We start from the raw sequence: 13,512 nt of genomic DNA, 5'->3' as shown, positions 1-13,512 counted from the left end.
ACTGAAAGTAATTAACAAACGAAATGGTTATCAAACAGTCCTAAATATTTTTCAAACGGGTTCCTAATTTATCCATAGTGTAATCCTTGCAAACTAGTTTTCTCCATTATGGTATATGAAAAGATGCTTGTTTATTTTGGCTACATTGCTGTTAATCTGACAGTAAGGCTGAACATTGCTTACAATAAGGTGCAAGAAAAGAAGAACCAACAACAACAAAGCACAAAAATTCAAAGGTAAAAAAGAGAAGATCATTCATGCAGATGACTGATAAAGTTCAGCAGATAAAAGCAACATACTTAATTTACTGATAACATGTAGAGAAGTACTGAAACTGTTAAGTACGTGCTTAGCCATTGGCCAGCTGCATACACCAAACCTTAAGCTTGGGCCAAAGGCCTACAAAACACACAACTACAACACACTTAAATTCCATAACAGGAAGAACACACAGCGCCTGACTCCGACCGGCCCTCCCGTAGGACAGTTTTCTGGATCACGAACACACGCGAAAGCCAAAAGAGACGCTGCAGAAGCCAAATGCCAAAGGATTGAAGCTGCCCTTTTAGAGAATCCAACCTTCCAAGAAGGAGAGATTCAGCTAGTTTCAACATTCTTTATTAATTCCTCCCATTCTGCCTTGAAGGCTGAAGCCCAGGCTAATGGGAAAGTAACTAAAACACACACACTGACTTGCTAAACTAACAGAAGTTATTTAACTAAAACAAACAACATCACCATCCAATCCAACAAGCAAATTAAGACCTGACCAGGCCACCCTTGCCACGCACTTCAGTTCAAGCATTTGGCTGCCATTGGTGGCGGGGGTGGCCGGGAATGAAACGGATGATGGATTGGAACTGCAGTGAATCGTACAAAGGAGGGTTTGCTCAGAAATGTTGGTCTGGATGTTATAGGAATTGTGGGTTGGTCATGAGGGCAATAAAAGGGAGTGATGACTTTTCGGTGCTAAAGGAAAACCAAAAAGAAAGTAGGGAAAAGTGAGAAATGGAGGTTGCTTATTCAGCATCTTCCAAAGGATATGCCATTGGCAGTGCCACCTCTCCACAGCTGATATCCATGCATGACACCTCCTCCTCTCTAATTTTCACCTACAAATACACACACACACACACACACACAGACACACACACAGACACACATATATATATATATATATATGCACACATTTTATAATGTCAATTTGACGATGCTAACCAATATATGATTTTTGTTGGTTGTTTTGTGCATTAGAGAGAGAGGTTTTGGGAGTGCCATGCAATGGGATTCTATTAAAAGATTTCATGGGCCTATCAAGTGGTAAATTGTTGTGCGTAGGAGAGTGACCCTCTTACTAATTAACAATGTAAGTATGATATATGTACATCATTCATTGGTCATAGCCTAAGTCATAATTCAATGAGTGAATGCATAACTTGGAGAATGTTCATGTTTTTATGACTAAAATCGCTTTTGATGAAAGTTATTTTGAAACCAATTTTTATTAAAAATGCAAGTGAATGTTGGAAAAGCATTTAAAGTGCTTCCTAGAAGCATATAATTGGTGTTTCTTCCAAAATGTACTTGAAGTGTTTTTGGAACCCAAAAACACTTTCACCAAAAGTGCTTTAAATCATTTTAAAAACGCTTCATTCAATTAAACGCGCTTTCATACGAGCCCATAACACCTCACTAATGCGTTATAACATAGATAAAAGCGACTGATCTACACTTGGGCAAGCATAGGCTATTGCGTCACCAGTTGTCCAACATTTCATTGATGTAGCTTCACAAATTGTCTCCACGATCTCTTTTCGCTTGCCAAGAGAGAGAGAGCTTCTAGATCATCTTTTAATGAGCTATCATCCAGCAATGAACACTAACTGAAAGCGATCGGAAATGAGTAGAAGATGTTCGTTTTGTTTTGTTTCTATATGCAAATCAAGAGCGAGGTAGGGCAAGGAAGGAAAATGGTATGCAGGCTTGGGCATTAAAGGTAGATTTAACATCTTATTAGAAACTAGAAGTTTTGGTAACTGATTAATACTTAAGACCTTTCTCTTCACGATCAATGTGTTGATAGCCTCTTGATCTTGCTCCCACCATGAAAACTAATGAATCTGCTACTGCATAAATGGGCTACATACACAAAATATTTATACTTTAAGGTATAATTAAAAAATATAAAACGTGTTATAACGTAAGTGAATTGGTAATGCCACATGCTAGTGGCATAGTTACAGTTACAGTCACAATTTAAAAATTACTTTGCAACTCAGCATGATTACACCATGGTTGCCACATGGCACCCAATAATGTCATGCATACAAACCAATGTTTGGTTGTGTTTACATGGAATTGCGGCATATGAAGATGTAGTGGCGGATCCATCATGCAGTCAACAGGATAATTTTTTTAGAGTGTTGTTTGGTTAATATGTTGAGTGATAATGTGAGAGATTTTTATGCTCTCTTAGTGATCTGTTCCCTTGTTTTATCAACCACTAAAAAGTTTGAAACTCTTTGAATCGCTTGCGTAATGCCTTGTGGAGGAAACTTCCCTTTTCCTTTTCCTTTTCCAATCGGCCCTTATTATTACTCAGACTTGAAGCATAGCATATATACCCTCCACCACTCTCAAAAGTGATTGTCATTTCTATAGTGATTTATACATTTGTTCCATTTGATTGTACTGATTTTTTATGTTGCAGCAAGATTTTCACATTTCATTTGCAGATGAAGAAAACGAGTGTGCATAATCATATCCGTTTTTATAAGGAGCCAACCAGTGTTGTTTTTTTTTTATTCGAGCAATATTCTAATTAATCTAATATAAACTATGCAAAAGAAAATTCAAATTTAGGTGCAGAGAGAGAGAGAGAGAGAGAGAGAGAGAGAGAGAGAACATAAGTGTTCTGCTTACTATTTATATTTGGTGAAGAACTTAGTGCTCTCAGTCTCACAAGTCACAACCATGAAGAGCGCAATACTCCTTTCCCCATTCACATTAAGTTTTAGCATATGGATTGTATATTCATAGGATATCCATAAAGATTTGGAGGAATATTATCTGATGCCTAACCAAAGTTTGCACGGCAGATTTCCAATCCAAATTTAAAAAATTTAAAAAAATGTGCAAGCAAATAATCTGGTATATTATATTATCAAAACGTTGATTAGTACAAATCATTAGTTAAGTATAATCACATTATTTGAATTTGTACCTGTAATTAACAATTTGTGAAACTTTCCACCTTTGGCTATGACGTATATTCTCCTCTACTCACTCACTTGAATATTTGTGCAGACGAAAAATTGTGATGTACAAAGATGTGCGGAAAAAAGCTACCTGAGATTGGTAAACTCAAGAAAATGACAGCAATGGAGTCATCATCTTTCATCAGAACCACCTTTTGCCACCCTTGGCTGTTTTAAGCTTCATCACAAGCTCCTCGCGCTGTGCTTCTACCTCGGCATATCTCAGGCTCATGTCTAAGTAGCGCTCACGAATGTCTTTCAGTTCTGCCTCTAGAGATGACCTCGAGCGTTCGTGTCTTTCTTCAGCTTTTGAATTTCGATGAGCATCTGCTTGACTGTGTCGGGCCTCAGACAAGTACCTGCGGTGGTGATAACATATATATGTTAAGATTGAGTTGTAGAGAATAGATTTACCGTAAGAAGACAAATGATACTTAATGTGTTTTGAAGGCATAATGTGTTTCCTCTTACACTCACCTATCAAGCTGAACTTTGTAAGTGTTATTTACTTCCAATGCCTTAACAAGTTCATCTTCAAGCAACTTAATCTTTAAGCCAAGTTCTTCAACGTCATTTGGATTTTCATCATGAATTTGGACTCCAATGTCATCCTGTAATGGCAGAGAATAAAATTAGAATGAGAAAAACAGAATATAAGATTTGTAGAGTTACATGAAACCAAAAACATGTAATCATACACATTATGTGCATGTCTTCTTGTACTCCGACAATTTAAATAAAATGAGAACATATTATCGTTGCAAGATCAGCTGTAGAAGCAGGACCAAATTAAGTTTTAGGATATCTAACCTCTCTTTGATGCTGGTTTCTATATGGATAATTCTGATCTCTTGCATGTCCTTGCACCTGACCATTCTTCAAAATTGGCTTCCTTCTAAAATCATGACGGGGAATGCTGTTCTTCCCCATTTCCTTCTGTTTAGTAGAAAAATTAAAGAACGTCAGAAGTCAATACCTTTACAGTCTTAACATCAACTGTTAATGAGCAGATAACATAAAAATGGTACTTGCTTTCACCTTCATATCTTCACCAACAGGAATAACTCTGGTGCTGCCTTTTGAGGAGCTGGAACTCTTTGGACTGCTGGAATCCCTCTGTTTCTGTTTTTCTTCCCTTGTTAGTTTCAATTCTTGTTCAAGGGCCTGAGACTTTCTTAGGAAGTCACTTCTCTCCTCCTCAAGTAGCTGTATTTTCAGCTGATACTGCTCGTTGGCTCTCCTGATCTGGTTGAGCTCGTTCTTCAGCTCGGCATACTGTGCACACAAAGCCTCTTTTGCAGTTAGATCACCTTCCATCTGCAGAACTTTTTCCTCCAAGCGAACATTATTACGTTTGCAATCCTCCAATTCAAATAAGGCCTTCTCCAATGTTGAGATCTTCTCATGGAATGAACTTTTCTCTGCCTTCAGATCTCGACATTCCTCAGAAATTGAATGCAGTAACACTTCCAATTTTTCTTTCTCAAACTTGGTTGCATCCAGCTCATTGTTGAAAGCCAAAACTTCGTCCTGACAATGAGTTAGTTTCTCAATCTGAACCTTCATATTAATAGATTCTTCCAACACTTGTTGACGTTCATAATCAGAAACTGTAAGCCTTAGTTCAAGGTCATTTACAGTGGTCTTCAGTTTTGCTTCACTCGATTTATAATTCTCCAACAACTTCAATAGCCTTTCATGGTCAGCCATCGTTACTTCCTGGTTTTGTTTAGAGGCAGCAAGCTCAGCGACCAGGCCTTGTAGCTTCGCTTCAGTTTCTATTCTCATAATATTCAATTCTTCCTCAGTCTGTATTGCTTTAGATTGAACCTCTCGAAGGGCAGATTCAAGCATTTCCTTCTCAGTTCGTAATCTGGATGCTTCCTGGACGGCATCTGAAGCTAGTTCTTCTCTTTCTTCTTGAGTTGCAGCAAGTAGCTTGGTAAGTCGGTCTACCTCTTCCTGAAGGCTCTCAACTTCAACCGTCTTCTCCAAATACATCTTGTTGAACAAACTTTCTTCCAATGTAAGCTTCTCCTTATATTTCATGTTTTCATCAAGAAGTGCATCTAATTCTAAATTCAGGCTCTCCTCTTTGGAGGCGATGTTTTCCAGCATTAAAGAAAGATCCTGTTCCAGCACTTCAACTCTTTTGGAGCAATTTGTAAAGCTCTTGTGCGATTGATTCAACTTTGCCTCCAAGACGGAACAGAGCTGATGCAACTCCAGCTTTTGTTTCCTCAACTCGTCATTTGAATTCTGAAGAGAATTGCGCTCTTCAATGAGGCTCTCAGCAGTAGCTTGTAGCTCCGGGTTTGCCCTTATTAGAAATTCACATTCATCTCGAGCTTCTGACCACTGACTCTCCAAGTCCCTTAATTTCTGTTTCAGTTCAACTTTATCAGACTCCATCTCAGTTTTCAATCTAATGATCTCATCTTGGAGACTCAGAGAATAAGATTGGGAATTCTCTAATTCTAATTGACTGGCCTCTTTTTCATCTGTCAAATATCTTATTTGAGCTTCGAGTGCAGAAACACTTGCTGACAACTGTATGTTTTCTTGTTCAAGCTCTGATATGTGACGGTCCAGTTCACATTTATCAGCTTCTAGCTCCGAAGATTTCCTTTCAAGTACCCTATGTGTGGAAACATGGGAATTCACACTTCTGCTAAGCACCATTAATTCATGCCGCAAATCATTCAAACACTTTGAGCTGATATCGCTTTCCCTTAATACAACTTCCATGTGTTCCTCTAGCTGTATTTTTTCCTTCTGAAGATCGGAAACCTCAGCTTCTAATTCATTCTGGACCCCCTTTAGAAGACTGATTTCTTCTTCATTGGTTAGCAAGTTTGCCTCAAGTTTTTCTATTTCGAACCTCTTCTCTGTCAATTCTTTACCCAGCTCTGTGACTTTACTTTCTAGTTCCATTTTCAAGCTGTCAAGTACTTGAACTGAAACATCATTATTATTTGTAATCTCCCCAAGCACTTTCTTGTTAAGCATCTCCTCCGCATTTTGTATTTGGGGTTTATTTTCAGTTACTTTGGACTCAAAGCTGGTAAAAGAATCAAATAAAAGCTCACTGGATGGAAGTTCACCAGGTGCGTGTCCCCCTGAAGATTTTTTCTTCGCTGCCTTAAGCTTGAACAAGAGCTCTAAGTTTTCTTCTGTCAGCTCATTACAATCTCTTTCTAGCTCCTGCACCTTTTCTTTCAAGACCTCAATTTCTTTGATCAGATCTGCTTCACCCCCACTCACAGTGATGGAATCCATTTCTGTATAATGCCTTTCTTTGAGAGACTCGGATACCTGTGCTTTCAGTTTAACAATTTCTTGTTCTTTCAAAAGCAGTTTACTTTTGTATTCTGTTTCAATGTCCAAAACGAAGTGTTCGTTCAGATTCGATCCATTCTCTATCTCATGGTTTTTCTCTTCCACAGTTTGTTCAAACTGTTGCACCGTGACTTGCAACTTGTTCTCTGATTCCTGCAATTGTTGCAGCTGAAGCTTTAAAGTTCTGTTTTCCTCTCTGGTTAATTTGATCAAATTTTCCACATCATCAAATGTCGACTGTAGTTCTGAAAGATTCTCCAACTCCACCTTTTGGTTTTCAATTGTCTCTTCCAGCTCCTGGAGAATCGAAACCAGCTCAATATTTGATTCTTGACTTCTCTCCAACTGCAGAGCCAGATTGGCAACCGATTCTTTTTGAAACTTCAGCTCATTTTGCAACGCCTTCTCAATCTCTGGCGTTCCTTCATCCTGATAAGTTAAATCCTCACTGGCTGTTTGTTTAACCACTGAATTCTCAAGCAACAATTGCAAGTGTTCAACTTCTTTCTTCAAGCCATTGCGTTCTGCATATGCTGCTGAAAGCTCCACATTCATATTTGCCTGCTTTTTGGACTGATCAGAGAATTCTGTCCGCAGTATATCCAAATCAAGCATTAGCTTCCTGGCGTTCCTCTCCCACATCTTAGCTTCCGCATGTAATTCTTCAATCGTAACTTCTGCCGCATCCAGAAGGTTTTTAGAAGAATCAGTGGCTCTTAAAGATGATTCTTTAAAATCTTTCCGAGAATTCTGAGAATGATTTCCTAAACCATTAATCCTGGAATTAAATGATGAATTATTTGATGGAGAAGTGATATCAGCAGGAAAGTTTCCATGAGTTGTACTAATTAGGGAGGTGATTGAATCTTGTCTTCCTATCAGGTGGTTGCCTTCAACACTAAGGTTGCTTCTCGGGGACATATTATCCCTTCTTATGGAGCCCTCCGCTGAGTCATAGCTGCGATGTGAACCTGATGTGGAGAAACTGCTACCCTACAAAAAGTGAGGAAGGCATATTAGTTTCATGGTAAGGATACACCAGTGCACAGCTTGTTCATAAGCATTTTAATCCGTCGGCAGATTCTGCAGCATGCAAAATAGAATGTTAAAATGGTCTAGATATCGGCAACATGAGTACTAGACAACTGAATTAAATTTCGATGAAATCTTCATTAGCTAAATAGATGTGTCAACAAACAGAACGTTCTTAAATCCAAGATCATGCTCTGGATTGAATGAAGCAAACACAATAAAGCCACTAAATGAAGCAGGTAGTGCTATAGAGTATGAAAAGGCGTGATTGAACAGTAAATTGGAAAGAAATATTATTATGGAAAAGTGTAAACATACTCGACTCCCAGGCTCTCCAGGATTTGAGATCAAGCCAAAATCTTTTCCGAAGGAAGATCCATCTGACTTGCTGTCTGCATCATGACCATTTGCATTTGCTTCTTCCAAATGAGCACTTGTCTCTTTTGACTCTTCATCACTGAAAAAAGTGCAGAAAGTCTTCACCATCAAGTAGAAAACTAAATATCTAAAGACCAACGCAATCAATCATTTAATACTAACCTGAGCCTTTTTCTTGGTGTGAGGCAGTTAATTTTTACCTGCAAACAAGAAAGACAAGCAAACACCGCTGAAAAGGCAGCTCTGAGGTGAATTTCTAGTGCAATGAGCGGGGAGAGAGAGAGAGAGAGAGAGAGAGAGATGTTGTGAAGAAAATAAGTACTCAAATCCTTATATTCATGTTCTTATGTAAATAACTTCAATATACACTTGCATCCACCCTTCTAGGTGTAACATACAGGCCATGTGGTCAGTACCCTCATATCACCAAATATGGTATAAATTGATAAGGATTATTCATAGAAATTATTTAAGTAATTAAGTATCAAACTCCTGCATTCAGTAAAAGAGAGGAAACATGACCATGCTTTCAAGATGATAAGCATCAATGCTTTTTAAAGATATAACAGAAACATATTCAGCAGAAACATATCCAGGTACTTTCAACATTTAGGTAGATGGCAGAGACTGTTATGAATTACACATACCATGTACATTGGAAAAATAAGAAGCGCATTTTGACTCAACCCAACATACAGCTTTCTCATACCGAATGAATGAAAAGGACATTTTGTGCAACTTGTCAAACATCCACTGAACATGAATAACAAAAAAAAAGAGTAAAAACGCACCTGCAGAATTGTCCCGAAACTGCATTTTTTCAATGGAAGAGAAACCGGAGCAGAAGAGGTTGAACTTATGTAATCCGACATATTGACTGAAACCTCTCCAAGGATACCGGATCTTGCTGATCCCTACGATAAAAATTTCATTTAGAACCGATAAGCAATTAACAACAGAAAAACAAAAAAAATCAGACTGTGGAAATGAGTCATCACATCAGCAAGTAGATAAACCAGATTCCTCATTGATTCACATAAAAAAGAAAATTAATTGTCAAAAACAGCATAGTGTGATAAATCAGTGACAATGACAGTACCATGGAAATAACAAGCTTGATGAAATAATCTTCCATCTCCTTCGACGACTCATCTTGGGAAATCCATATAGATTCGCAGAGAGTCTCAGTCCATTGACAGTTTCCGTTGCGCACCACTGCTTTGCTTGATTTCGCAATTGGTTTCCCAGTTTCTACAGAGACGATAGACACAAACAGCTTGTCCCATCCTCTGGGGACCTGCAACCACATACATCATCAGTAAGCAAGCAAAAACTCATATCTACTTGCTGATAGAAATACATCAAAAACTCCATCCACTCAAAGAACAAACCGATACAACACAACGTAATGATACAATTCCTAGATATCTGACGTGTTACGTTGCACGAATTAGGTTAAGATTAACACATGAATCCACACCCGATCAACGGTCTTGATTCATAGTCTGGCAACATAATTATCCCGAAGGCACAAAATATGGTTCTTGTACAATCCATATATAGAAATCAAACACAATAATCTACTGTTAATGGATCATTTTACACTTTCCAATTATAGAGCTTGAAATAAATGCTACATTTTACACTAAATTGTCAATAAAATTAATCAAAATATAAGCAATTAAAGAGAAGGAATTAAATTAATACCTGGAGGGCCTTAAAGTGGGAGAACTTGAAATCCACCCTCTCCCCTGATTTAGCAGGCCTGTTCTTGTGCACCCTGAACATTTTCTGTCTCTAAATCTCTCTCTCTCCACTCCTTGTTGCTGATAACTAATTGATTTCCCCCCCTCTCTCTCTCTTAATTCATTCTCTCTCTCACAACCACCATTACCAGCTAGAGAGAGAAAGCAAAGAACGTCTGATTGATCACTTTTTCAATGAAGCGAGAGAAACAAAGAAAGAAGAGAGAGAAAGCAATGAGAGAGAGAGCGCGTTAGCTAGCTGGTCATTGTTGCGAAACTTGCTGTGTGTTTTCTTTCCAACCTTTTGGCGTTTCTTCAATTTCTAGAGAGAGAGAGAGAGAGAGAGAGAGAGAAAGCGTAGAATCGAATTAATGCGGCCTGAAACTGCAAATCCGGAAACAGCTTTCCCTCGTTAATTGCATTTCGTACCACACAACTACTACTGTACACACAGTAGAACCCCTCGGTCTCAGTGTACGCGCTCAGGGATGATGATCCTATTCGGATCTTCTCTTTGAGGATTTCGATGATCCCTTCATCGTATTCGTTAATCGTGCATTTAATTTTTATTAGTTTTTATTGTATATTTTTTTGGTTCAATTTAAATAAAAAATGCAAAATATTTTTTAACGCATAATGATAATGAACGGACCAGATTTACGCACGGAATTTCTTTATTCGCAATCTCCACACGACACGTTGGACATAGAAGTCAGCGATGCATTCGGTTGTTAGCGTGTCAGACGTTCATTGGTTAGGAGAAGAAATGTACTTTCGTGTTTGTAACGTCAAATAGGAATAGAAGTACGAGTGATGGGGACTGAGAATTTGATATTAATGTAACGGAGGATTCAGAGCTCCTTTGTAAACAGAAAAATTAAAATTAACAAGTTTTATGTTGTATCATTTTATGCGTTATAATTAAAAAAAAATAATATCATTAATATATCTTATTTTAAAGGTATAGTTGTTTCTTAATCTGGCGTCTTCCACCTCGATGCTATCGGCCTGTGTTGTACTCGTTCCGGTGGGCCCAATTATGCGAACGATGCCTTCACTTGTGAAGAGAGGACAAAACATCCAACTACGAGTATTTGGAAATTTTCGTATGTTAAAGGTGCTTGAATGGAATTTGGAATGGAGATGGAATCAAAGCAACGGCCTCAAATAAATTTATTGTTCTGGTCAGGCCCGACTCCCAGGTTGTAGAGACACTGTGCAACACTCAGACAAAGGCCCTTATAAAATCTAACATTTTGGTTGCTGTATTTTTTTTGTATTTTTTATTTTTTAATTGTGCATAAATTGATTTAACACAAAAGAAAATAAATAAAATGATGTGTGGTGAGATGGCTAATTACCTATCTGCATCCTCTGTCTTTTTGGGTGTGGAACTCCTTGCTTTTAAATACAAGAGTAAATTTTAGCAATGTTCCTTCAACTTTAACTAAATTGGAGCAATGATCCATCAACTAAGAATTCATTACCATTTATTGTTACAATTGGGTTAAAGTTGAGGGACTATTTCTCTAGTTAGATTAAAGTTGAAGGACCATTGATACAATTTTCCTTATTTGATTTTCCATATTTGCCTCTTGATCCAACCTCACGTGCATGATAGGTGACTCGTTTTGATGAGTTGAGGGACCAATGATACTGGACTTTTAGATGATGAACAATTACTCCAATTGAGTTAAAGTTGAGGGACTATTACCACAATTTACTCTAAATACAAAAGAACTTTAAATAAAATTAAAAAATGTGTTGCAAGAGGTATTTGAACCGTGTTAGAACTACAGAGATACGAAGCGAGAGAACACTTATGCTAAGAACTTAATTTAGTTATTCGACCTTTAAGTAGATATACTTCATACACATGTAAAATAAAATTGTAAATTGAGGGCCCTCTTGAACTAGGGATCTATGCATTGACACCACTTCTACACCCTCAGAGGTGGCTCTGATTTTGGTCAAACACTCAAATTTGAGACTTTAGAACTGTGAGGTGTCAAGTGTTGTAGAGATGAAAATATGTAGTTAGGTGGATATAATTTTTTGAGTAATGCTAGAGAGACTAAATTTAAAGACTAAAATTGCAAACTAAATAATGTGTCACCAATAGAAATGAGCATGTCTATCAATGCTTAAGTAATAAACCACTCACCAACTTACATATTCTTTAGTCTCCAAAATTTACTTTCTAAATTTAATTTCCTTAGCATTACTCTGATTTTTTTAGAGTAATATTAGGGAGACTAAATTTTATAAAGTAAATGGAAATTGATGAGTAAATTATTACTTAAACTTTGATAAATGTATTTATTTTCTATTATTGACATATCATTTAGTTTACAAATTTAGTCTACAAATTTAACCTCTATAATATTACTATTTTTTTTTATCGAGACTTGATTAGCGTCCCAACTCAGATGCGACACCAATCACATGAAAGGCATACTTTATTAATGGTCTGACGGTTCAACTGCGATTAGACAAAATAAATTTTGTTTTCTTCTTCAGTTTAAACGGTTCATGGTTGTTTTCTAACAACTCCCCACCGGTGGTTGTGCATATACCTATTATATACATTTGACCTATACAAAAATCTAATAGCATAGGACTGATAGGTGGCCATTCGAGTCTGAAATCAATGAGAACCAACCCTCCCGAATAGTTGGTCTAGTTTGTTTTGGAAATGAATTAATTTTTCTTTTGCACACCAATACGAGGTAGTGACTTAAATGCTATCTAATATTTACTGTTGTAGGTGCTTCCTTTGGGCCACAAATAAAAATTAGGTAAGCTACGAGGCTTAGTAGTTTTTATTTTGTCAAAGATGTGCAATCTAAGCCTGTCGGTACTGTTAGAGAGTTGATCTTTTGTAATTAGTTACCTATTTGAGTCCTTGAAATCATATTTTAATTATGTTATTTTATATTTCTTTCTTTCCTTGTAAATCACTCTTGTACATTTTATATTTTCCTCCTTGGTGAGAAGAATCATATCAGAAAATTAAGCCCCAAACATAAGCTCTAATTACATGGTATCAGAGCAGAGATCCTAGGATTCTTCTCTGCCCGTTCCCTCAAGCAAACTCAGCCCTCCCATGGAGAACCTACCACCACTCCACGGTGGAAACAACCTTATCCTAATCGATTCTACTCTTACACTAAACACTACTACCCTTACCGACCCTACCATGAATCCTACCCTACCTATACCGCAAGTTGTTACAAAGATTGTCCATCATGATTCGTCTACTGCTTCGATTGGCATCAAACTCAATGGTGCCAATTATGGAGTTTGGTCTCAGATTGTTGAGATGTTTGTTGCTGGAAAAAACAAGTTGGGTTACTTGTTTGGGAGTAATCCCCAACCACCTAGCGACGATCCGGCCTTCACCAAATGGCGTATGGAGAACGCTATTGTGAAGGGTTAGCTCATCAACTCTATGGAACCCAATTTGATTGGGTACTGTCTTCGACTATTGACAGCAAAGGAAGTGTGGGACGTGGTTGCTCGCACGTATTATGACGGCTCCAATATATCTCAAGTCTATGATCTTACTTGCAAGGCCTCTTGCATGAGGCAAGATGGACGACCGGTGGAGACATACTATAGTGATCTTCAATCTTTGTGGCAGGATATTGATTATCGTCGACCTAATCCGATGAAATGCGGTACTGATATTGAAATTTTTAATAAAATTGTTCAAACAGATCATGTGTACACTTTGCTTGTAGGATTGGATGAGATGTTTG

General features: G+C 37.6%; 1 protein-coding gene across 2 annotated transcripts; it reads right to left on the bottom strand.

Annotated features, from left to right (window-relative positions):
• Positions 1–3,133: 3,133 nt before the first annotated feature.
• On the bottom strand, positions 3,134–10,305 carry LOC103933142 (myosin-11). Of its 2 annotated transcripts, none has more exons than XM_048567556.1 (9): positions 9,714–10,305; positions 9,106–9,303; positions 8,798–8,920; positions 8,169–8,206; positions 7,947–8,085; positions 4,290–7,589; positions 4,068–4,193; positions 3,735–3,868; positions 3,134–3,616 (listed from the first exon to the last, which is right to left on the bottom strand). In XM_048567556.1, the coding sequence occupies exons 1-9, from the start codon at positions 9,792–9,794 to the stop codon at positions 3,400–3,402; spliced, it is 4,356 nt and encodes a 1,451-aa protein (XP_048423513.1). In that variant the 5' UTR covers positions 9,795–10,305; the 3' UTR covers positions 3,134–3,399. The 2 variants fall into 2 exon arrangements, with proteins under 2 accessions (XP_048423513.1, XP_018499480.2); XM_018643964.2 differs by having other exon boundaries at positions 4,296–7,589; positions 9,714–10,304.
• Between the last annotated feature and the right edge of the window lie 3,207 nt (positions 10,306–13,512).

This window comes from the organism of the source record quoted next, unplaced genomic scaffold (genome assembly GCF_019419815.1).
Source record: "Pyrus x bretschneideri cultivar Hongxiangsu unplaced genomic scaffold, Pyrus_bretschneideri_v1 Contig45, whole genome shotgun sequence".
NCBI classification, from domain to species: Eukaryota; Viridiplantae; Streptophyta; class Magnoliopsida; order Rosales; family Rosaceae; genus Pyrus; species Pyrus x bretschneideri.
Note: the sequence above shows the minus strand (reverse complement) of the source record. Positions and strands in the feature narration are given on the sequence as shown.

Excerpts from the sequence above, each read along its gene's own strand:
- LOC103933142 (XM_048567556.1), bottom strand. The coding sequence starts at position 9,794 with ATGTTCAGGGTGCACAAGAACAGGCCTGCTAAATCAGGGGAGAGGGTG. Across the intron at positions 8,207-8,797 it reads GTTTCGGGACAATTCTGCAG|GTAAAAATTAACTGCCTCAC; the intron begins GTGCGTTTTTAC and ends TCTTGTTTGCAG. Across the intron at positions 8,086-8,168 it reads ACACCAAGAAAAAGGCTCAG|TGATGAAGAGTCAAAAGAGA; the intron begins GTTAGTATTAAA and ends CACTTTTTTCAG.